The sequence below is a fragment of the Stenella coeruleoalba genome (genome assembly GCF_951394435.1).
Source record: "Stenella coeruleoalba genome assembly, chromosome: 7".
Taxonomy (NCBI): Eukaryota; Metazoa; Chordata; class Mammalia; order Artiodactyla; family Delphinidae; genus Stenella; species Stenella coeruleoalba.
Window position 1 is genome coordinate 72296056 of NC_137153.1, and position 25528 is coordinate 72321583.

A 25528-nucleotide genomic window follows, 5' to 3' on the forward strand; every position below is an offset into this window, starting at 1 on the left:
CACCAGGTTTGATTACGAGGCGTTAGAGCCCAAGACGACCTATTACATCATGAGGGACCTGGAGGCCTTGGTCACAGACAAGTCCTTCATCGGCCAGCAGTTTGCTGTGGGGAGCCACGTCTACAGTGTGGCGAAGACAGACAGCTTTGAGTACGTGGACCCCGTGGATGGCACTGTGACCAAGAAACAGGTACTTGCTATGAAATCGCCAGAACAGGTTATCAAGCAGAGGAGGGGTGGTGTGCGGTGGGGATGCAAAATATCCTACAACTGGAGAGATCTTCAGCGATGATCTGCTCCGAGCCCTTCATTTTACAGATGAGAGCCCTGTGGCCAGGAGAGAGGAAAGCCCTCGGCGAAGGTTACCTACCTCCTTAATGGCAGAGAGTGGATTAGAATACAGGGCCCTGGCTCTCTGTCCAGTATTCTCTCCACTTGGTAACTGATGGGCCAACACCACAAATAGATTTAGACCCAACATTTCTTTCTGAAATGTTTGCAGCCTGCAGTCCCTCTCTATAGTGGCCATGACTGGTGACAGATTCAGAAAAGTTTCCAAGAGCAAGGGATCCCTTTCCTTGGGACCCCCAGGTACAGGGATGTTTCACCTTTTATTACCTTATGTCATTACCTTATGTCAATGATAGGAGCTTAGCCAGATGGGTTTGTTACTCCTGGTAGGGGAAGAGACAATTGGAAATTTTGCCCCACAAACCCCAAAGTAAGATTTGTGGTGGAGAATTATATTAAATGAAAGATAAGTGGCAAAATCAACCACAACTTTTATTATGATCTCATCTCTGTGAATTGTATGAGAGATGTTGAAAGCTATTACCATTATTTTTCTTCTCGATTTTGTTTATTTATTGGCTATGGCAATGTTGGCCACTCTGGGAGCACATTTTAACATTTAGAGTCTAAATAAGACACTGAGTAATGTTAAGAGAAGTTCCATTCTAAAATCCCCAAATTCTTATCTTCTTATACGTGCTTCACCAAGTACAGACAACAAAATAAATCAGAAGCTGTAGGCTTTAGGGGACTAGATGTAACGGTAGATATTGCTATTTTTATTTTGACTGGTGTTTCATACATAGTCCTTGCCCTAGGGTCCCCTGACTTGCCGATGTTCCAAAGCCCATTACCCTCCCGTTACTCTTGCTATATTCTCCCTCTGGTCTGCTTAGTTTTGTAGTGATCTTTCATCTCTATCAAAATGTCAGTCTTTCATTCTTGAAGGCCTTCCATGGCTGGACAAATTCATTACAGTCTTACTTTGGAAAGGTGTAGGGTAGTGGAGAAAACAGTGTTTAAGAAGTTTGAAGACCCAGAATTGAATCCTATCCCTGCCACTTACTAGTTGGGAAGGTTGTTGGATTTCTTTGAGCCACAGTTTCTTCCTCATCTGTGAAACATCTATCTCACAGAGTTGTTTAAGAAATAGAATGAAATAGCATACATAAAAACTCCTAACCTTTACGCAAGGCTTTGTAGTTGTGATTTGTTTTGCACAAGGATGCTTTCTTGTAGAATGGATTGAATTCTCTCCAAAATAATACCAGTGAATCCCTGGAGATAGGAAGCCAGCACACAGCACATGTGCATCTTTGAGCCGCCATGTCTCAGATAATCTATTCCAGTTTGGTACCATATTTTCACTTCTGTTTCACACAGGGTCCTCAGAACAAACTTCCCTAATCCAAGACTTATTTTGTTGTTGTTACTGTAGAATTTAAGAGTCGTAAAATACATGCTTTCTAAAGTATCCCTGAGAGGTTTTTTGTTCCCTGATGAGGAAGGCTTGAAAACTGTTCCTTGAAGGGAATGTCTAGTCATTGGTAGGTTCTGGACCATATCAACTCACGCAGAGCTTGTTTGTTGAGCTCATTTGTTTTGCTGTTAAATCTACTAATACTCTACCTTGTTTCTTCTTCAATGCACTCAGCATTTGGGTGCTTTTTTTTTCTTGGCTTTTCTTTAATCATTCACACCAGGCTAATTCCTCAACTGGATCTCAAGTTTGGACTTCGATTTATTCTGTGTTCCTCCCCTTCAGCCCTGAATATTGGTTTCTATTTTTACTCCGGCATTTATTGATGTTTTCCCCATACTCTTTCATCTGTCCTCAAAGGTGACCATAAATAGATAAGTGCTACCAGGACCTGCTCTTGGGAGTTTCTCAAGTAACAAAGGAAGGGTAGTTGTTCATCTTCCTGGATTCCAGGACCCAAGTGATACCTTCATTAGCTGGTGGCCCTGAGTCACACTAGAGATTCTTGCTGGTCTGGGTTTGGCTCAGTGAGGGTTTCGGGAGATCAGTTAACACTCAGCGGCATCCCTATTGTCAGCAAGCCACAGATGGTTCTTTCACCACAGTTGTTCCTGTTGGAACAGAGGGGAAATTCCTCCACAGGTGTGGCCATTGCTAATCTTTCACCACTGAGGACCATGTTTCAGCACTCGTGGGATGTCAGTAGTATCAGCATTCACCTCAGGGGACAGTTGAGTCTGGGGCATAGTTTACGCAACGTTGTTGCAAAATAAACTATCCATTCCTAAAAGACATATTTGAATTTAAATAAACTAGTATTATTTTTAAATAGTCATAAAGTGCTTTGGTGCATTCATTCAGTAGGTATTTCTTGAGAGCCTATCAAATGCATAATATTGGTTTTTTTCATGGTGCAGTTTTTTAATATAAATATATAACTGCTCTATTGAGATATAATTCACATAACATACCGTTCACCTATTTAAAGTGTACCATTCAGTGGTTTGTAGTACATAGAGAAAGTTGTGCAATTGTTACCACAATCAATTTTAGCACATTTTTTAATCAACCTCCCCCCAAATAAACCATCTACTCTTTAGCTATCATCTCCCTTCTAACCCCTGGGAGCCAATGATCTACTTTCTGTCTCTATAGGTCTTCCTATTCTGGACATAAGTGGAATCATATAATATGTGGTCCTTTGTGACTGGCTGCTCTCACCTAGCACAATGTCTTCAGGGTCTATCCGTGCTATACCATATATCACTACTTCATTCATTTTTATTGCCGAATAATAATTCCACTGTGTAGATAAACTACATTTTGTTTATCCTTGATGGACATGTGAGATGGTTCTACTTTTTTACTATTATGAATAATGCTGCTGTAAATATTCATGTAAGTTTTTGTGTAGACGTAGGTTTTCAATTCTCTTGGGTACATACCTAGGAGTGGAATTACTGGATCGAATGGTTAACTCTCTGTTTAACCTTTAAAGAAGCTGCCAGATAGTCTCCAAACACAATTGTACTATTTTACACTCCTCCTGGCAGTGTATGAGGGTTCCAATTTCTGCACACTTCCACCAACCCTTGTTATTATGTTTTTTCAATTATAGAATACTGTAACTTAAAAATAGTCTACTATATTATGGGTTATTTCAAGATTAAGATACAAGGAGACTTAACCTCCACAAGGAGAAACAGAAGTATGCTTCACCTAGCAAAACTGAAAGGAAACTTAATAATGTAACATCTCTGTTTGCTGTCGGAGGCCGATTGCTATGGTTTCTCCAGTGTTCTGTCATGTTGGAGCCAGACAGACATAGGTTTGAAGGCTGGCTTTGTCACTGCCTAGATTTGTGGCTTCGGGCATGTTACTTAACTTCTTTGAACCTCAACACAGTGAAGGAGAGGGGGAGGGCATGCTGATAATTACCATATAGGGTTATGGAGAAGGTTTTAGGAGAAAGACTTATAAAGCCCCCAGGCACAGTAGCTAGTACTCATTTGATGCTCAAGAAATATCAGTTCCTTCCCCCTTATCAGAAGCCTTAACTTGACTGCATGTCAGTCTGAGGAAAGGGCGTGAGTGGCATTTAAGTGTATAGGCTTAAAGTCAGATTGTCTTGGATTTGAGCTTCGGCTCTGCCACCTCCTGGCTGGGTGATCTTAGGCAAGTTACTCAACCTCCCTGTGCCTTTCTCTCCTGTCTGTGGAAATAGGAATAGTAATTGTGGCTAACTCATACGGCCATTGGGAGAATTCAATCAGATAATAGATATAAAGTCCTAGTACCTAATAAACATTAATAACTGGTTAACTAAAATAAGTTATGCTAAAAGAGCATCCTTGGGAAAGAAAGATTTTGGCATTTAATGAACCATAAATGATAAGCAAAGCAGTGGGGAAGAGCATATACAACAGCAACTTTGCAGGGTGTCACGCGAAGATACGGGAAGGCCCCGTCAGTTTCTGAGCTATCTGTGAATTGATTCAAACTCACATTTCTCTGCCACCCCCCACGGCCCCCCACCCTCCATCACACATACATTTTGCTTCAGAAAGAAAAAGGTTTTTTAAGGCAGCTCTGTCCCCTTTTTGTCCTTGATTTGAGGTCAGAGTCAGGAAACAGACCGTGGGAAAAAAAAAAAAAAGCTGTTTTACATGTATCTCTAGAGATAAGAAATGCTTCTCCATCCAAAATGAAATGAAAATCCTGTTCTGGTGGTAAGCCATCCCTCCCACCTGCACCCACCATCTACTCCACTCCTATGGAAATGTTCAGCAAAATCTATCCTGCCGGGCTTCCCTGGTGGCGCAGTGGTTGGGAGTCCACCTGCCGATGCAGGGCACGCGGGTTCATGCCCCAGTCCGGGAGGATCCCACATGCCGCGGAGCGGCTGGGCCCGTGAGCCATGGCCGCTGGGCCTGCACGTCCGGAGCCTGTGCTGCGCAACGGGAGAGGCCACAGCAGTGAGAGGCCCGCGCACCTCAAAAAAAAAAAAAAAAAATCTATCCTGCCTGTGAGATCCTGTGGAGGTCATTCAAAGAGCAAGAAGGAACCCCCTGAAGTACTCATCCCCTGATGTGAATTCCCAGGGACCTCACTGGCCTCACTGTGGCCTGTCGGGTCTCATGGAAGTTACTATGGCTGCCTCCAAGTGTCTGATATTTTTGTGACCTTGGGTGCCAGGAGAAAAGTTGATGTGTGTCTTCCATTAAACAGAACCCAAGAGAGGCTCTGATTTAGAAATAGCAATTGAGAGGCGTGGTTCAACAATCGCAGCTCGTCTCTCTGTGGTCCCATGAGGATGTGTCACTTGTTATTTTCTGGTAAAATCTAGTCACATGAATGAATGATGATGGTTTCTTCAAATACGAGTGGGAAAAATAGCCAGTAGCTACTGTGAGAGTAGGGGAGCAGTTGGGTCAAACTGCTGACTAATTTAAGAGGTTCTTGATTTATGCCTTATAAATAGATGGGAGAGATGAGGAAAGGTTAGACGGCTCCTGAAGGCATGAAGGGTGGCCCAGTCTTTCCTCAAGGATGGATTCATTGTGCAAAGATCAAGATTTTCCATGGTGCTTGGCGCGCTCTCTCTTCCCTCAACCATCACTTTCCCCGGGAACATTATCAATACCCAGATTATCTGTTAGTGTTTTCCTCCCCATCTCATCCTTCTAGCCCTGACTATGAGACTCTCCGGCTTTGGGAGAAGGGATGCTCCAATGCCGGTGCTGTGAAAGAAAGACAACTTCACAAATGGTACCAGCACTGAGTGATGGCATATTGCCACCAGGGTGGGCATCAGTCCAGAACTGTGACCTGTATTTTGAAAATTAGCTTTGAAATGAGAAACCTTGATACTTCAGGAGCAATATTTAACCAAACAAGTCTCTCTTTATGTCTCATCCAACTCCTTTATTTCTATTTAAAAGATCAAAACTCATTAAATTCTATGAGTGCTGAAGTCATTTGCAAGTAAAAGTTCAGCTGATATTTAAAAAAAAAAAAAAAAACTGATGTAAATAAATGCATACCAGTTAGCTGATGTGGAAAACCAAATCCAATTTGATTATGTCAGACTAACTTTGAGCTTATTAATACCTCTTCAAGTTATGCAGGCTGTGTGGAAACATTTTTGATGTTGTCCTTAACCTGGAAAAAAGAACCATTTGAAATTAGTTCAGAGACAAAGCACACTTTGAAGACTGATTCTGAAGTCAGTTTGCTTTTAGTGTTGTTATTTTAATATACAAGAAGGTGTCTGTACTTCTTAATTTTGGTATTTAGAAATAATAAAGAAAGTGAATAGGCAATCTTGAAATCACATTTCAGTCTGACATGTGGTGCTTCAATATATACTGCGGTGTTGCCAACTCCTGGTCAACAGATATAGAGAAGTTTACTGAGGCCTCGTCTCTGGTGGCCTCACGTGAGGGCAACTGAACAGTCTTAGCTGGAAAATCTGGGGCCCCAGAGGGGCTCTCTACTCAGAGTTAACTGGTCATCCTTTAACTTCAAGCTTCAACATTTATTACATTCCAATCAATAAACCAAGTGAGAGACTGTCATATTAACAATCCTTGTCCTATAATATGCCATTTGCTAGAGTGTGCTTTGGGCATCTAGAAGTAGAATTTAAGAAATCACTTCAGTCAGACTGGTTATCCCACCTACGGAATTTAGCTAAATCTGAATGTTAGTACCTATTAACAGTCCTTGAGTGACAGAAGTGTTTAGGGAGTGAGGTGTAATCGTTAAATGTATACTGTGATCAAACCTGGGTTAAAAAAATCCTTTTTACGTTGCAAGTTGTGATGTCTAAAAAAATTTCCCTTAATAAATACACCTTCCTTTCCCACCTTAGTACAACAGGGTGAAGGTAGTAGAAGTTTGATTCATTCACGTCTGTATCCATTTAATGACTATTTTCCAAACACCTACCACATGCAGTCAGCTTCCTGGGCATTGAGGATAAAACAGCACACAGGACAGGCTAGCAGGGAAGGCAGACTGACATTAATCTTGTAATGACTACAGAGTTTGTTTAACAATATTACAGAGAAATCACTTATTTGGAAGTGCATAGCAGAAGAAACAAACCTAGACTAGGGCTCTGGAAAGCTCTCCATGGGGAGATGATACTTAAGCTGGGTCCTGAAGAATGGTTGGAAGCTGCCTCCGGTGAAACTATCTTATCAGACTACATGCTTTTCTTCCATCATATGTACTTAGACAGTTGTTTAGCTTTCCAGAGAAAGAGCTGGGTTTCCTATGGGCGATCACATTCCCCATGGGATGTTACAATAGCTGTGATTCTGATTCTCAACTCCAGTGTTCATTCTACAACACTGTAGTTGTGGGAAATAGAGACAATTGGGCCGCTTAGTAGGATACCTTGAAAACTATGGATTAAAGAAATTTTTTCCTAATGGCTACTTTTCCTACGATTTTGCCTATTTGCCTTCCAAGGACCAAATATATTTTCAGTGCTTTGTAATGACCTGTTGGCTGATTTGGAAACAGAGAGAGGGAGACACTGTTTTTGGTTAGTTGGGAAGTTCTGACTCCCCTGCTTCCGATTTGTTGGAGTTTTGTTATAATGAATTACCTTCTTCTGACGTAGATTGCTTTAGGGCTATCTTCTAAAATGTTGGTAGTAGAATCCTGCTAAGATGTGTGGTAAGAATCTAAGCCTTCTGGAATGGCATCCCTGTTTCTTCCTACTGAACTGCTAATGTCTGTGTGCAGTCAGGAGGGCAACCGTCACCAGGAAACATAAATATTAAAGGAAAAAGCTGCAAACTATCACAGGAACCGAGGGAGGAAGCTACCCCTGTTGTCTGGGTAAAGTATGTCTGAATCCCAAATATCCCTGAACCGGGCCTGGTGTTGAGTGAACAGGCATCAGCAGCCATTTTGGCCATTTTGGCCAAAGACCCAGGGAAATGGAACATGTGTGACCTAGTTCCATTGTTCCAGACTTGATAGTTAGAATCTGGGTGAGGACTAATTTATGTCTTCACTTCCCACTTCGCCTCTCATCACCTAATGTGGTTTTTGCTGGATGTGTGTTGTAAAAGTGCACTTAAAAAGCCATTTGACCTTGATTTCCCCAGATAATTATTTGCAATTGTTGGCTCCCAAGAGTGCTGGTTGGTTGTAAAAAAAAGGCTAGATGAGAATTGCTCCCAGGGGTAGGGCAGCTGGGTATGGCTGTGTAGTCAGTGCACTGCACAAAGGCACGGGCCTAATGCTGGAGGAGAAGCTGAAATCCAGACCAGCCAAGAAGAAAGATGCTCTCCTGTAATTTGTCCACCCAGAGAGGGCATTGCTTATAATTTATATGGGGGCATGGTATTCACTAGCAGCTGCCCAGCTCAGCCACTGGTGAACTCATGCTCACAGCTAACTCTGTGACTTAAACAAAGAAAAATGGGGTAATTCTAGGTGATTTTTTTCGTGGCAAGAAATGTCTGTCCAATCCAAATCTTCTGCTTTATAAGCTGCATGCTTTCTTCTACAAAATATGGTTCAGATGTTGCACAGCGATATTTTCACCTTGAAGTGTTCCAGATAAATCGTTGGGATTTCCTGTGGGAGATAACATCTGAGTTAATCTCACAGAGTCACTCTCTTCCAAGCCTGTCCTGTCTCCAGGTTCATATGCCTGGGGTGGCCAACTGACTGTATATGCGACATTGTACCAGATTTCAGGGCCATATGCTGTTTTCCCCTGGAACTCTTCCTAGGTCGGTATTCGACTAGGTCAGATGCTGCCAAATAACTGTTGGTAATGTACAGTTCCTCCTTCCCCGCCTGGCTGCAACATGTCCTATAGTCTCCAAGCTCACATCTGGCAGCTCTGCTTGTACTTAGCAACTTGCAGATTTCCCTGCGTTGATTTACACAAGGGCTTAAAAAAAAAAGAAAAAGGAAAACAACCCAAGATTCATTTATCAAACGTTTATCAGATACCTACTCTACAAAAGGCTCTGTGCCAGTTTGCAGGACCATACAAAACATATGAGATATTGTTCAAATATTTCACATGAGAAGCAATGTATGGCTCTCAGAGGTTTCATATGGTTCAACCTAAAATTATAAGCCTGCAGTGAGAAGACATAGGCTGAAACCCTGGCTCCTCCATTTACTGGTTGTGTTACTTTGAGCAGGTTTTCTGACTTCCCTGTTCTTTTCAGTAAAAGGAGGAGATGGCCTGGATGACCCTGAGGTCCTCCTTTTAAGACCTTAGGATTGTAAATTGACCATCCAGGAAAGAGAATTTTATTGCCAGGAAGCCAGTTCAGTGGGAGATATGGAGAAGGTGAATGGTAACAGATCTTTGTGTTTAGTAGTGATTTCAGAGGACACGGCAAAGTTTTTAAAATAAAATTAATCTTAATTCTGCCTAATTTAAAAATAAGTATGTAGCATCGCACCACAAACCTTCGCCATTTAGGCTTTATATAGCAACCTTCTGCAAAATCTGGAAAGTTAGACAAGTTAGAGCATAGCACCATTTTCACTAAAAGCTTTAACATAAGAAAAATAATTCTATTTAGATAGTGATTTATAATTTTCAAAGCACTTTTCACATACATTTCCTGATCTGTTGCTCACAACAATCCAGTAAGCCAGGGTGTATTATTTTTCATCCGCTGTTTAGGAAACTAAGGCTTAGAGAGCTTAAATGACTTACTCAAGACCGCCAGCTAACAAGCCAAGCCAGAATTTCAGCTCAGTTCTCTAGTTATTCCTATATTGTTTCCAAACTCCGCAAACGGCAAACCGAAGAGGGGGCAAATCTGGGGACAAAAAGAAATGCTACAGAGATAACTGGAAGCAGACGGCGGGATTTTTGTGTGGAGCAGGTCTTTAACAATTCTTTCTCATTGGGACAGAGCTAAGGTGGGCAAAACCCCACCCTGGTCACTGAGGCCTACAACTATGGCCACTCAAAGTGTTTCCCCTGGGCTGGAAGTGCAGTGCCCTTTGTGTACCCCACCCCATACTTAACATTATCTTCTCATGGAGGAGAGCATCTTCATCCCTTCTTTGAGCTTGGGGCTATTGTGTCATCCTGGAAATTCCCGCTCCTATAGCTGCTATGGTTACGGTGGTATCGTGGATTCCTTCACTGTTGCTTCAGGAATTCCTTAGGAGATTGTGCTAGAAACAATTAATGTCAGATGCTCAAGAGGAGATGCTTCTAGTGGTTCTGCTGCTGACAAGGCGCTAGGAGGAGGCTTTCAGGACTCAGCAGCAACATGATGTTTTATTAGGCCCCTGCGTTATGGCCTCCTGAGATCCCAGTCTGATGGTAATATATGCAAGAAACCTCAGATCTTAAAGGCATCTTCCTTAAGACTGACGTGTGGTATAGTCAGTCACTTGGTACATGAGGGAGGTGACCTAGAAAAAAAAGGCTACGACAGTGCTGTCCGCATGTGGCTACACATTAGAATCACCTGGAGAGCTTTTACAATCCCAGTGCCCAAGTCACACCCCACACAAATTAAATCACAATGTCTGGAGTGAGAGCCAGTACCACTAAGTTTTTAAAGACCCCTAGCTGATTTCAGTGTGCAGTAAATTTTGCAGTCAATAGGCTAGCTAATGATTTGTCCAAGATCACACAGCTGGGGACAGGAACTTACCATGGTTCAACTCCACTGTTTTTAGCTAAAACCGACCCTTGCCCTAAAAATGAAGGATGAGTCGACATAGTATCTTTCACAATTGCCCTTCAAGGTGAATATGTAGCCCCAGTTCATTAGTGAAGAATATGAGTGTGTTTCCAGTTGGCCTTGTTACATGTGGAAGGAGGCCTTCCAGTAATGCTCACACCAGCTGTTGGACATGTAATGACATTCATTCAACAAGTGTCCGTGGAGGGCCTACTGTGTACCAGGCTTGTCCTAGGCTGTATCAATAGACGGTGAACAAGGAACGTAAGGGTTTTCCCTCCCAGAGCTTATCAGCTAATGAAGGACCCAACGGCATAATTCAGTGATTCCAACACTTTAGGGTTAAGAGTGTAAAGGGAACTTATTTTATTCATTTGCACTGGGCCTTGTTTCTTCAAGAGGATTTGTGGCAGCAAACACACATAATGAAGTTGTTAGAATATAAATAAGAAACAGAAATCAAGACTAGGGAAAATATAAATAAGAGTAGAGAGTCAAGAACAGAAGAAGAAAAATTTTAAATTATGCAAGTCATAAGGATCCACTTGGGCTGAACCTCAAATTTGGCATTAAGTGTCCTGGCAGCCATATTAAAAAGGAAACTATGGTTAGTTATAAAGTTCTTGTTGTCAGAAAGAAAAAAAAAAATACCATTTCCTCAGGGAAGGAAAGACTTTCCTAACAACTTGGCTCTTGAGGAGATGTCTAATGTGGAGCTTCACACAGTCTCCTATAGTGACTGCGAAAAATGGATTTTATAACAGTGCCTTGCAGACCCTGCAATAAAAGTGAGGATATAAAACAAAAATGCGATTTAATAAATCTATTTCTGTCATGAGTAGGTGATCAGAAGTAAGTTGATTTGGGCCAAATATATGTCCAGATGAACCTACGACTGGAAGGTGCAGTGCCTGGGGGATACCCTTATAACAGTCTTCATAGTTTCTCTCCACTGGGATTTCCATAGGCATACGGTTATATTTTTCATTTTCTGGGGTAGAGTTGAAGGGTAAGTGTTCCATGTTGTGGATAATGGAATAGTTTTTACCAGGGGTCAGCAAACATTTTCTGTAAAGGGGCAGATAGTAAATATTTTAGCCCTTGTGGGCCAGACGATCTCTGTCATAACAATTCAGTGCTGCAGTTGTAACGCAAAAGCAGCCACAGACAACACGTAAGTGCACGGGCATGTCTGTGTTCCAGTAGAGCCTGATTTATAAAAACAGGTGGCAGGTCAAATTTGGCTGACAAACTATATTGCCAACCCCTGGTTTAACCTAAAAAATTTTCTAAAGCCGAGTATATTATTGGTATTCTTTTGTTGGAATTATGGAACATGTCGAAACTTGGCAAGTCTTGGTCAGTGGTTACTTTGGCCTTATTATTTAGTTGATAGCAGGTGATGATACATGCTGGAGAGAACATGGTTCATGTTGAGGTTACAAATTCATTAAGCTCATTGGCACAACATGCAGACCCCAAAGCAATCCAGTACAACTATTCACACATCCAAGTGACGCTCAGCAGACACGGAACTACGGTCGTTGCAGCAGAGAGCTGGGCTGGGTCTAAACATTTTCTGTTCCATGTGGAGAAGGAGAACTGTTATGGTCTTCACTGGGAGGTCTCACAAAGCAACATGGATTCTCTGTTAAGATCTCATGGTTCCTTAGGACAGAGAGAAGACACTGGATTATTTCCAGCAGGCTGATGTGTGCTATTCACTCTTATCATCTTTTCGAGTGCAAAATCTATTCCAGGCTACCCGATACAGATTCTAACCTACCTTCCATGAGTACAGCCAAAGATATGGCTACACTTAGTGAAAAAACAAAACAAAACAAAACATGATTTCACTGTAAAAGGGGCTTAGCTATGAGCAGATAATACATGTTGAAGGTTTATCATGGCCTGAATTCTTAAGTACCCCCCACTGGCCATAAACTAATCTGGGAAGTCAGTTGTGTAATGGAGCTACTTTAAAGGGTTAAGTCTGGGAAGTCCTCAGAAGAGGTGGCTTCAAGTGATTTAGTATCTGCAACAACAGGCGCTTTAGGGCTTCGGCCTTAAAGTCTGTAAAAACATGGCTGTGGGGCTTCCCTGGTGGCGCAGTGGTTGAGAGTCTGCCTGCCAATGCAGGGAACACGGGTTCAAGCCCTGGTCTGGGAAGATCCCACATGCCGCGGAGCAACTAGGCCCCTGAGCCACAACTACTGAGCCTGCGCGTCTGGAGCTTGTGCTCCGCAACAGGAGAGGCCACGATAGTGAGAGGCCCGCGCACTGCGATGAAGAGTGGTCCCCGCTCGCCGCAACTAGAGAAAGCCCTCGCACAGAAACGAGGACCCAACACAGCCAAAAATAAATAAATAAATAAATTAATTAATTTAAAAAATTTTTAAATATATATATATATATATATATATATATATAAACATGGCTGTGAATATAATGGTGCAACCAACCTTTGGGGCTTCATTGTCAGTCTGAACAGAATTTGGTATACCATACTTTCTGGATAGCAGGGAATTGTTTTGTTTGCTCTGTTGGGAATTTCCTAACTATTCACTTCTCCAGCAGCATAAGGTGGTTAAGAAAATAATTTTGCTCATTGTGATAGAATATTTCAGGCTTACGGAGAGCAAATACTGTCTTTATCTTCATATACCCAGGGCTTAGCCCCATACCAGATCCCTAAGGGTTGCTGTAAAATGTGTGCCTAATGAATGAATCCCAGACAAAATCAACCTGTTTGCGTAGCTAGTGTCACAGAGTGATGGGCTGCCAGGAAAGGACACGGCTCCTTTTTATTAGGCAAATTGTGGCAGACATTGAACCCTCCAAAAGAGACTAAGCTTTTTGTTTGGGTATTGGAACAAAGCATGCCTACACAACTTAAAAAGCAGAAAACCACACAGATGGAATCGTAGTGTTTCCCAGCAGATATCACCAGATGGGGGAGGGAGTAAGAGATTAGCGATCAAGTTCACGTGGCATGTATGAATATTTTTAATAATGCTATTCTTAACAAGCAGGATTTGAGGCCAGAGACGTTTCCAGGGTAAATTTCTTAGGGAAAATGGTATCAAAGTTGCGTGAGACTTCTATTTTTTAGGAAGTAACAAGTGACCAGACATATTATTTTGTTCCCGGCTCTCTTTCTTCTCGCCCCTGCCAGTATGCTTATTTATAACAATAACTTTCACAGTTGCCTTAAGGAAACCAATTTCCTTCAACAGAAGTCACAACATGATCTTACAGTCATACTTTTTTTGTGTGTGTGTGTGGTACGCGGGCCTGTCACTGTTGTGGCCTCTCCCGTTGCGGAGCACAGGCTCCGGACGCGCAGGCTCAGCGGCCATGGCTCACGGGCGCAGCCGCTCCGCGGCATGTGGGATCTTCCCGGACGGGGCACGAACCCGCGTCCCCTGCATCGGCAGGCGGACTCTCAACCACTGCGCCACCAGGGAAGCCCCAGTCATACTTTTTAAAATGTTGCTGCCACTAATGAGAAGAGATGCATAGAGAATAGTGACGTTCCGAGCCAAAAATCAAATCCTGGGCAGCAGTGTGACATGCTGCCACAGCTCTGCCCCGACCCCACCCTGGTGGCCAGGTCTTACCAGTAGGAAGGAAGGAGAGAACCAAGAGGATGAGGACGTACACAGAAACCCTCAGAACCCGGCAGATGCTCCAGCCCTGAGCATTTCATTGTAGGCTTCCATGGCTACCAGAGGAATGTGGGAATGAGGACAGAAACAGAGCAGAACTTAAGCAAAGTCTAACATCATGTGGGGGTAGATTTAACACGGGTAATTTGTCATACTGTAATAGATAAATTGCCTACCTGACTGCATTCAGCGGGTTCATAAGGGACAAACTTTGGCCCCAGGGACATTTATTTATTTTTTAAACATCTTTATTGGAGTATAATTGCTTTACAATGTTGTGTTAGTTTCTGCTGTATAACAAAGTGAATCAGCCATATGCACATGTATATCCCCATATCCCTTCCCTCTTGCATCTCCCTCCCACCCTCCCTATCCCACCCCTCTAGATGGGCACAAAGCACTGGCTCATCTCCCTGTGCTATGTGGCTGCTTCCCACTAGCTATCTATTTTACATTTGGTAGTGTATATATGTCCATGCCACTCTCTCACTTCATCCCAGCTTCCCCTTCCCCTTCCCCATGTCCTCAAGTCCATTCTCTACGTCTGTGTCTTTATTCCTGTCCTACCCCTAGGTTCTTCAGAACCAATTTTTTGTTTTGAGATTCTATATATATGTGTTAGCAAACGGTATTTTTTTTTCTCCTTCTGACTTACTTCACTCCATATGACAGACTCTAGGTCCATCCAGCTCACTACAAATAACTCAATTTCATTTCTTTTTATGGCTGAGTAATATTCCATTGTATATATGTGCCACATCTTCTTTATCCATTCATCTGTCGATGGACACTTAGGTTGTTTCCATGGCCTGGCTATTGTAAATAGAGCTGCAATGAACATTGTGGTACATAACTCTTTTTGAATTATGGTTTTCTCAGGGTATATGTCCAGTAGTGGGATTGCTGGGTCATGTGGTAGTTCTATTTTTAGTTTTTTAGGGAACCTCCGTACTGTCTCCATAGTGGCTGTATGAATTTACATTCCCACCAACAGTGCAAGAGGGTTCCCTTTTCTCCACACCCTCTCCAGCATTTATTTTTTCTAGAGTTTTTGATGATGGCCATTCTGACTGGTGTGAGATGATACCTCATTGTAGGTTTGATTTGCATTTCTCTGATGATTAGTGATGTTGAGCATTCTTTCATGTGTTTGTTGGCAATCTGTATATCTTCTTTGGAGAAATGTCTATTTAGGTCTTCTGCCCATTTCTGCATTGGGTTGTTTGTTTTTTACTATTGAGCTGCATGAACTGCTTGTATATTTTAGAGATTAATCCTTTGTCAGCTGCTTCATTTGTAAATATTTTCTTCCATTCTGAGGGCTGTCTTTTCATCTTGTTTATGGTTTCCTTTGCTGTGCAAAAGCTTTTAAGTTTCATTAGGGCCCATTTGTTTATTTTTGTTTTTATTTCCATTTCTCTACGAGGTGTGTCAAAAAGGATCTTGCTGTGATTTATGTCATAGAGTGTTCTGCCTGTGTTTTCCTCTAAGAGTTTTATAGTGTCTGGCCTTACATTTAGGTCTTTAATCCATTTTGAGTTTTTTTTTTTACATTTTTTTCTATTTATTTATTTATTTATTTACATCTTTATTGGAGTATAATTGCTTTACAATGGTGCCAGTTTCTGCTTTATAACAAAGTGAGTCAGTTATACACATACATATGTTCCCATATCTCTTCCCTCTTGCATCTCCCTCCCTCCCACCCTCCCTATCCCACCCCTCCAGGCGGTCACAAAGCACCGAGCTGATCTCCCTGTGCTATGCGGCTGCTTCCCACTAGCTATCTACCTTACGTTTGGTAGTGTATATATGTCCATGCCTCGCTTTGTTACAGCTCACCCTTCCCTCGCTTTGTTACAGCTCTCGCTTTGTTACAGCTCACCCTTTCTTACAGCTCTCTCTTTGTTACAGCTCTCTCTCTCTCGCTTTGTTACAGCTCACCCTTCCCTCTCCCCATATCCTCAAGTCCATTCTCTAGTGGGTCTGTGTCTTTATTCCTGTCTTATCCCTAGGTTCTTCATGACATTTTTTTTTTCTTAAATTCCATATATATGTGTTAGCATATGGTATTTGTCTTTCTCTTTCTGACTTACTTCACTCTGTATGACAGACTCTAGGTCTATCCACCTCATTACAAATAGCTCAATTTCATTTCTTTTTATGGCTGAGTAATGTTCCGTTGTATATATGTGCCACATCTTCTTTATCCATTCATCTGATGATGGACACTTGGGTTGTTTCCATCTCTGGGCTATTGTAAATAGAGCTGCAATGAACATTTTGGTACATAACTCTTTTTGAATTATGGTTTTCTCAGGGTATATGCCCAGTAGTGGGATTGCTGGGTCATATGGTAGTTCTATTTGTAGCTTTTTAAGGAACCTCCATACTGTTCTCCATAGTGGCTGTACCAATTCACATTCCCACCAGCAGTGCAAGAGTGTTCCCCTTTCTCCACACCCTCTCCAGCATTTATTGTTTCTAGATTTTTTGATGATGACCATTCTGACTGGTGTGAGATGATATCTCATGGTAGTTTTGATTTGCATTTCTCTAATAATTAATGATGTTGAGCATTCTTTCATGTGTTTGTTGGCAGTCTGTATATCTTCTTTGGAGAAATGTCTATTTAGGTCTTCTGCCCATTTTTGGATTGGGTTGTTTGTTTGTTTGTTATTGAGCTGCATGAGCTGCTTATAAATTTTGGAGATTAATCCTTTGTCAGTTGCTTCATTTGCAAATATTTTCTCCCATTCTGAGGGTTATCTTTTCATCTTGTTTATGGTTTCCTTTGCTGTGCAAAAGCTTTGAAATTTCATTAGGTCTCATTTGTTTATTTTTGTTTTTATTTCCATTTCTCTAGGAGGTGGGTCAAAAAGGATCTTGCTGTGATTTGTGTCATAGAGTGTTCTGCCTATGTTTTCCTCTACGAGTTTGATAGTGTCTGGCCTTACATTTAGGTCTTTAATCCATCTTGAGCTTACTTTTGTGTATGGTGTTAGGGAGTGATCTAATCTCATACTTTGACATGTACCTGTCCAGTTTTCCCAGCACCACTTATTGAAGAGGCTGTCCTTTCTCCACTGTACTTTCCTGCCTCCTTTATCAAAGATAAGGTGACCATATGTGCGTGGGTTTATCTCTGGGCTTTCTATCCTGTTCCATTGATCTATCTTTCTGTTTTTGTGCCAGTACCATACTGTCTTTGATTACTGTAGCTTTGTAGTATAGTCTGAAGTCAGGGAGCCTGATTCCTCCAGCTCCGTTTTTCGTTCTCAAGATTGCTTTGGCTATTCGGGATCTTTTGTGTTTCCATACAAATTGTGAACTTTTTTGTTCTAGTTCTGTGAAAAATGCCAGTGGTAGTTTGATAGGGATTGCATTGAATCTGTAGATTGCTTTGGGTAGTATAGTCATTTTCACAATGTTGATTCTTCCAATCCAAGAGCATAGTATATATCTCCATCTGTTTGTATCATCTTTCATTTCTTTCATCAATGTCTTACAGTTTTCTGCATACAGGTCTTTTGTCTCATTACGTAGGTTTATTCCTAGGTATTACCCCAGGGACATTTATTAAATATCACCCCATCCTTGTTACCTTTACCGCTTTCTGATTTCTGCATCACCAGACCAAGGGATCTTGAGCATCTGTTCATAGTTTTGCTCCTAACCCTCCCCCAACATGAACCAGAAGGCAACAGAAATAGAATAGAGACAAATAGATAACCTTAAGTAACTTCTAGGTTTACCTCACTGTCCTGTTTGGTGCATGTAGAGAGCCAATTATAAACTGTCACAATGCCGAGCATCTTTGGATGATAAGAATACACTAATCTCCAAGGTCGGTATTCGTCATTTTTAGCTGTGTATTCATTTGTTCACTGATCCATCCTTTGATATTCTTGCTCTTAGGGCCTGAGGATCATTTTCTCAGATGCATCTCGGCTCATCTTCCGGCTCAGTTCCTCCAGTGGTGTGCGGGCCACCATCAGACTGTATGCAGAAAGCTATGAGAGGGATCCCAGTGGTCATGACCAGGAGCCCCAGGTACCTGAACGGAGCTGTGCTCTCAGCACTGTGTGTCTTACTGCTCCTGGAAAACTTAGGAGCTTTAGTGGGGGTGATTTGACTTTCTGGAGAGGTGTATTGATAGCTCCAGCTATCAGGGACAAACTGCGGGTGACTCTAAGCAGATTTAACTCACTTATTGCAGAGTTTGAAACAGAAAAATTGCTCTCAAGCATCTATGAGTTTAGACCAGCATTTCCGAAACCACTTGCCTCTCTTGACTGTTCTGCAGTTTGTTGATTGTGGTAACCTCAAGAGAGGCACCTTGTATACACCAGTTAAGGAAATTTTGAGTTAGAGTCAAGCGGGTCAAACTCTTCAGAGCCTTGTCTATACTCATGTAAATGATGGGTTCCCAAGTGTTCGGAAAACTCTGGGTTGGACCATGTCCGTGAGGTGCCACTGTAGATGCTACCCAGGGCTTCCTCTCTGAGGTTGCTGCGTGGCCCACTGTGAGAGGAGGGGCCGTGGCTGGTCTGAATTTAAAGTGAAGGGAGGACGCTGACACAGCTGGGCTGGCCTGTGTATGGCAGAGCCCCCTCAAGTTGTCAGCACAGAGCTAATTAAAAACTCACTTAGAAAAGCAACAGCACAACCATATCCTCACCCCCGTATTTGTTAAAGCTCCCGGCAACATTACTAAATACCAGAAAGTACCCATTATAATGTTGGGCACTTCCATCTACACTGCTAGCTGCCCCTCCCTGCCTTGGTCTCTAGTTCAGCCTGGGTTTTGAGGCAGAGTCCTTGAGCAAATGGTTCCTTGAGATGAAACCATTGGTTCCATCTGCAATGCTTCTTTTGTGGAGAAGTAGAGAAGCAAAGAAAAACTCACTGCTTCTCAGTGTAGAGTTGCCCAGGATTTTCAGGTATCATTTGCCAAAGTTGCGCCATGGATGGAATAAGATACCCGGGAGGGTTATCTTTCTTTGTAAGTAATTTAGTGGTTTTTGTTTTTGTTTTTGTTTTTAATGGTATCTTTCTTTGGAGGGTCTCAAAGAACTTGATGAAAATGGTACCATAGAACCTTACACCTGACTCTGTAACCAGTGGATCTATCTGGAGTAAAATTACCCCAGATGGGGAAGAAGAGGCCTGGGAGGCCTCTGTTGTCAGGGTCACTGAGAGTATGAAGGGGGGCAGAGCACGAAGCCAGCATTGAGACTTTGGCCTTTCCTTCTCGGGATCCCAGGCTCTCCACGCAGGGATGTGCCACGCTCTGCCAGCATGATTTGTTACTGAGTATATTTCACCCCAGATAGTACCAAATCATGCAAGAATTGGAGGCTAACACTGTCTTTCCATATAAAACTCTTCTACATCTCATGTTGGGAAGTGAGATTAAAGCAAGGGCCTGAAAGTCCAGAGCTACGTACAGGGTGAGGAATGATATTCCTGGCCTCACCAACTCTGACTCACTCTGATTCGAGGCTATTTTTTCCTCAACATTCCTTTCCCTATTTGCACGGGGTAAGTGGTTATGATGTTTTCTTATTTTTATTTACCTTTGCACTAACTGCAGAAGTATGTCCAAGCCATTAGACACATGTAAAAATACCCTATACACATATGAGTCTCTCTGTGAGGTGGTCCCCAAAGGCCAAGTGGTACCACTTTGTTTTTAAGGTTTACTTTGAAGTTGAAAACCACCACAGGTCTGCTGCTAGAAGGTTGTGTGGTAAGTATATACGTCAAAGAAACCATAAGTAGTGCTGGTTATAATCGCCATTGCTGTGTATTTCCCATCCTGTTGGTTGAAAGTTTGCCACTTTGAATGGTTGGGAAATCCCTTCATTGATAGGGCTCTTCTTCTGATCGCTGGTATTCCTTCCCTTTGTAACCCTAAGTGAGGGTTTTGCCGGACGTAGCTAGGTGGGCCTCAGAATATTTAGCTTATGATCTAGCTAAAAATTTTAGATGAAAATAGAACGCCTTGTTCAAAGACCAGACATCACTGGCTCATCATCTTAAGCCGTACTGTGTAATATATTTCAGTCAAGATACAATTTAGAGTAAGATTTTAAAAGGCATCTAAACCCCTAAGGAAGAGGAAGCAGCATCTCTCAATAGGCCCACCTGTCTCAATTACTGCTGAACTGTCCCTAGGCATCTAAGTTTAACCACTGGGGGGCCTCCTTCCAGCACTGCTTTCCAGGACCACCTGCTTCTGCCTTCCAAGAGCTCTGGAAGGAAAAGCCTGCGGTTAACTGTTAACAGAGATCAAAGATAAGGCCTTCTGCTCAAGCTGCTAATATTATTATTGGTCCAGGGCCTGGCAGGGCAACATCAGCGTGTGGTGCTTTCTTAGCTACAGAGACCTCTTCCACCTTTTTATTATTTTTTTAAATTAATTAATTTAACTTATATTTGGCTGTGTTGGGTCTTCGTTGCTGTGCGCGAGCTTTCTCTACTTGCTGCGAGCAGGGGCTACTTTTTGTTGCGGTGCGCGGGCTTCTCATTGCAGTGGCTTCTCTTGTTGCAGAGCACGAGCTCTAGGCACGCGGGCTCAATGGTTGTGGCTCACTGGCTCTAGAGCGCAGGCTCAGTAGTTGTGGTGCACGGGCTTAGTTGCTCTGCGGCATGTGGCATCTTCCCGGACCAGGGCTCGAACCCATGTCCCCTGCATTGGCAGGCGGATTCTCAACCACTGCGCCACCAGGGAAGTCCCTCTTCCACCTTTTTAGCTTGTTCTGACTTAGAGCCCAGAAAGCAGAGAACAGATCCCACACACACACACACTCCCACTTGCACTCAGAAGCCCATAAAAGTACGTCTCTGGTCTATAGAGATTCCATTGATAATCTTATTCTAATGCCACAGGTATTTTTGGCTGTTTTACCCACGCTAACAAGTTATTTAACAAGAAGACTCCCTTATTACTGTCATTTAACAAGAGTTCCCTTTAACTAGCTTATCAGCATCTGGCTCTTCTACTTTGCACATGGATAGTTTCTTTTCCAGACATTTTAGACACATGTGAACAGAACATGTTTTAAACATTTATACTGTGGTTGCCTTGTGGAAGTATTCATAACTATCCTAGTGATGCAACTAGGAAAACTTGTGATACAATCTATATGCACGTAAGTCTCTACTCCTGAGTGTAGATTTTCCATTTGAGTCCTTTTGTCTAACAGTGATTATGCTATTTGTCTTAAGCTGATGTAAAATAATTTCTTATCTACATCAGAAAGTATTTTTTAAAAAATTCTCTTCATGTGCACCTAAGAATTGGTGGCGAGGGGAGGAAGTGGGGGGAGGGCTCTGATGAGTTGCAGAGGTGCTTGCCTTGCCCTCACCCTGTGTCCTTGGTAAATAAGGAAGGAAAGCTTCCAAGGCCTATTTCTTGGAGATGACACAGTTTTCAAAATACAAGCTTACTTTAATTTTACTGGCAATCAGTAGGCCTTCCATGAGCCCTCACACCAGCTGGGAATAATTTGGAAAAAGGGATGAGCCAAAAGAATTTAAATTCACAGGTAACCAGAAACAGTCCAGTTATTTCCATTTTCTTTCCCACCAAACTTATTAGCAGGACCGCTAAATTCACTTTTTCTTCACCTTCTTTCCTTGTCCCTTTGAGCCTGAGGGTGGACTAGCTAATAAACAATGAAAGATCCAAAAGGAAAAGGAAGGAGAAGTTTAGCTAAGGCCTGGGGTAATCACAGGCTGATAATCAGTTCCCTGCTAATCAGCAGTTGGCTTTGGAACCATAATTGCAGATTGTAACCGCGCTCCACCCCTTCCAGCCCCTGGAAGGAGACTGATCTTCTCTAACCCTCCTTACAAATGGAGGGAATTTATGTATGTATTTCTGATAAGCTGTACATACAACACCTTAAAAACTAATATCTAAGCACCAGAAGTCTCTCTACACTGGATTCCTCTGTCAAACCAAAGGCCATCTGGTGTTTTGTCCTAGCTGTTCTTATTTTGACTTTATAATCCAGCAATATAAAGCCCAGAGCCCTTTTGTACTATGCTGGGAGAGCATATAATTTATCTTCTAAACCACGGTACTTCTGAGAGTGAAAGGGGGCACTGATCCCAGATAAACAGCTGGTTACTCTAGCTACACACCTTCTTGCTCTCTGAGATCTGCACACCTCTTTGGAGACGGGTTTCTAAGAGCGTCAGCAATATAAACCCAGTAGTACAGAGAGAGCAGGCCAGGAAGGGAAGAGTTAGATCAGTGGTTCTAACCCGGACTGCACATCAGAACCATTTGGGGGCCTTGGTGAGGATAACACGCCTGGGCCTACTCTCGGAGATTGACTTTAATTATTCCGCCTGGACTTATAGTTTAAAAGAGCTACCCAGATGATTCTGATTAGCCGAGTGCGTCTCAGACTTTAAGGTATATATGAATCACCTGGAGATCTTATCAAGCTGAAGATTCTGACTCAGGTTTGGGGAAGCCTGGAGAGTCTGCATTTCTACAAGCCCCAAGGCATATTGTGCTGCTGGTACAGGGGCCGCACTTGAACGGCTAAGAGTTAGATGAACTGTGAAGCCCTAAAAACAAGACCTTGAAAAAAAAATTTTAAGGGGGAAATTTGATTTTTATTTAGATATTTTTTCCATTTTCAGAATTAAACTTTTTTAAAAAAAATTAAAGTATATTTGATCGACCTTGAAATCTTTAAAATGGTCGAAGGGGCAACACCTGTTTTTAGTGCCCTTGCAGGCATGGGCCGCTGTCCTCTAGACTTCTCAGTTGCCCGGTGGACTCCACGTGAATGTCTTGTAGGTCTTTCCAACTTGACGCCTGCCAGCGCTCTGCTCCCCTCCCCCACCAAACCCTGCTTCTTTCAGTGTCTTCTTCATCTCAGTAAATGGCAGTTTCATCCTTCCAGTAGGTTCGGCCAGAAATCTAAGATTCATCCTTGACTCCTTTCTTTCTCTCCTACCCAACATCCAAGAGCAAATCCTATCAACTTGACCTTCAGAACACAACCAGAGCCTGACCCCGACTTACCATCCCCACCATTGCTACCCTGGGCCAAACTACTGTCCTCTCTAGACGATTGCGGTGCTCTCCTCACTGGCCTCCTTCCTTCCAGTCTTGCCCACACCCTAGTCTCAGCACAGCAACCAGAAGACTTTTTTAAAAAACATGTTAGATCACCTCATGACTCTAAAATCCTCCAGTGGGTCCCCAGCTCACTCAGAGAAGAGCCGAAACCCTTACTGTGGTCTCAGACACAACTGGAAATGGCCCCTTTTCTCCCTCTGACTTCACCTCCTACCTCTCATCCTGTTTCTCTCTCCACTGCAGCCATTGTTTGGTGAACATGCCAAGAATACTCTGCCCCATGGCACTTAACAGTGGCTGTTCCCTCTGCCTGGAATGCTTTTCCCTCTGATATCTGCATGGCCTTCCCCCTCACTCCTCAATGAGGGTTACCCTGGCCACTCTACATAAAATAGCCCTCATACCCGAGTGCGACTTAGCTCCCTTGCCCTGCTTTACTTTTCTCCATAGTACATAGTCCCGTCACATATATATTTACTTGTTTATTTGTTTTATTGTCTGTCTCCACCCAGTAGAATAAAACACCAGGAGGCCAGCGCTTAGTTTTTTTTCACTGTATCCCTAATGCACAGAATGCCACCTGGCATACGGTAAATGTCCAGTACAATTTTGCCAAATGAACGGAAATACAAACAGTCCCCGACTTATCATGGTTCAACTTGATTTTTCTACTTTTTGATGGTGTGAAAGTAATAAGCATTCAGTAGAAACCGTACTTCTAATTTTGATCTTTTCCTGGGTTAGCGATATGTGGTCCCATACTCTCTGGTGATGCTGGACAGCAGCACTGAGCCACAGCTCCCGGTCAGCCCCACAATCTCAAAGGAAAACAACCAATGGATACACTTACAACCACTCTGTATCCCTACAACCGTTCTGATTTTCACTTCAGTACAGTATTCAATAAATTACATGAGCCATTCAATACTTTATTATAAAATAGTCTTTGTGTTAGATGAATTTGCCCCACTGTAAGCTAATGTAAGTGTTCTGAGCACGTTTAAGGTAGGCTAGGCTAAGCTAAGGTGTTCCTTATGTTAGGTGTGTTAAATGCATTTCTGACTTACGGTATTTTCAGCTTAAGATGGGTTTATCAGGAGGTTACCCATCGTAAATCAAGGAAGATCTGTATTCAGTGTTAATTACTTTGCAATACCTCACACTGATTATATCACACAGGGAACTGTACTCAGTATGAACCTTGGTGCTACCATCAGGTTTTCTTCTGTGATTGAGGGTTTGAATAAAACCAGTTGTCATTTTTAAGGTCTACAACGTGCCAGGCACCATTCTACATATTGGGTTGGCCCAAAGGGCAAAACATTGTATGGAAAAACCCAGACACACTTTTTGGCCAACCCAGTGTTTTAGATGTATCCAATATTTTATTAATGGTTCCAGTGGCCCCCAGAGTGGAATTATCGTCCCGCTTTTGCAAGTGAGTAAACTGAGTCAGGGAACATTCAGTCCCACGGATCAGGTAAGGTCTGGATTGGAGATTCATACTAGTTCTTAATAAAACCCATGTTTTGAGGTCCTGAGGAGGTCCCGAGGAGAGAGAATTTCTTCTTACCTGTGCTTGAACCCACGGTTGCACCTGGAGCCTCGGTTCAGTGTTACTGAGAGACTTTTTTCTCACACCAACAACCAATTCTCTGATTCTTAGCCACCAACTGGGTGTCTAACAGTTCAATTCAGTTGAGATTAACTACGTTGAGTTAGCCCAGACCCACAGGTTAAGGGCTCAGTCCCACAAGATTGCCCCCACTTCAGACACTAGCTGCAAATGGGCACCCAGCCTCCCCACATTTCCACCCATTTGACTACAAATTCAGGGGTTCCCATGATTTCCCCCTTAGGCTTGATAATTTGCTAGAATGACTCACAGAACCCAGAAAAGCACTTTACTTACTCTCAGTGATTTTTTATAGAGGATGCAACTCGAGGACAGCCCAATGGAAGAGACAGGGCAAGGTACACAGGGAAGGGTGTTCAGAGTTCCACGCCTTCTTCTGGTATGCTGCTGCCGGAGCGCCCTGAGGTCTTCGCCAGCTCAGAAGCTCTTTGAACCCTGTTGTTTAGGAGTTTTTGGAGGTTTCATTACCTAGGCACAATTGATTAAATCACTGAGTGTTCCTGATTGAACTCAGTCTCCAGCCCCTCCCCCTTCCTGGGACATGGGGGTTGGGTGGAGGGTTCCAATCCTCTCATCACCTGGTTGGTTCCTTGGGCTACAGTCCTCATCCTGATGCTGTCTGGGCTCTCACCAAGAGTCACTTCCTTA

At 42.7% G+C, this 25528-nt stretch overlaps 1 protein-coding gene across 2 annotated transcripts in view; it reads left to right on the top strand.

Annotated features, from left to right (window-relative positions):
- The window catches only part of PGM5 (phosphoglucomutase 5), a 270967-nt gene that overhangs the window by 137613 nt on the left and 107826 nt on the right, over positions 1–25528 (top strand). For both annotated transcript variants that reach the window (XM_079925684.1, XM_079925685.1), the window contains exons 9-10: positions 7–190; positions 18054–18188. In XM_079925684.1, coding sequence (XP_079781810.1) covers positions 7–190; positions 18054–18188 — 319 coding nt within the window. The remainder of the gene's footprint in view (positions 1–6; positions 191–18053; positions 18189–25528) is intronic.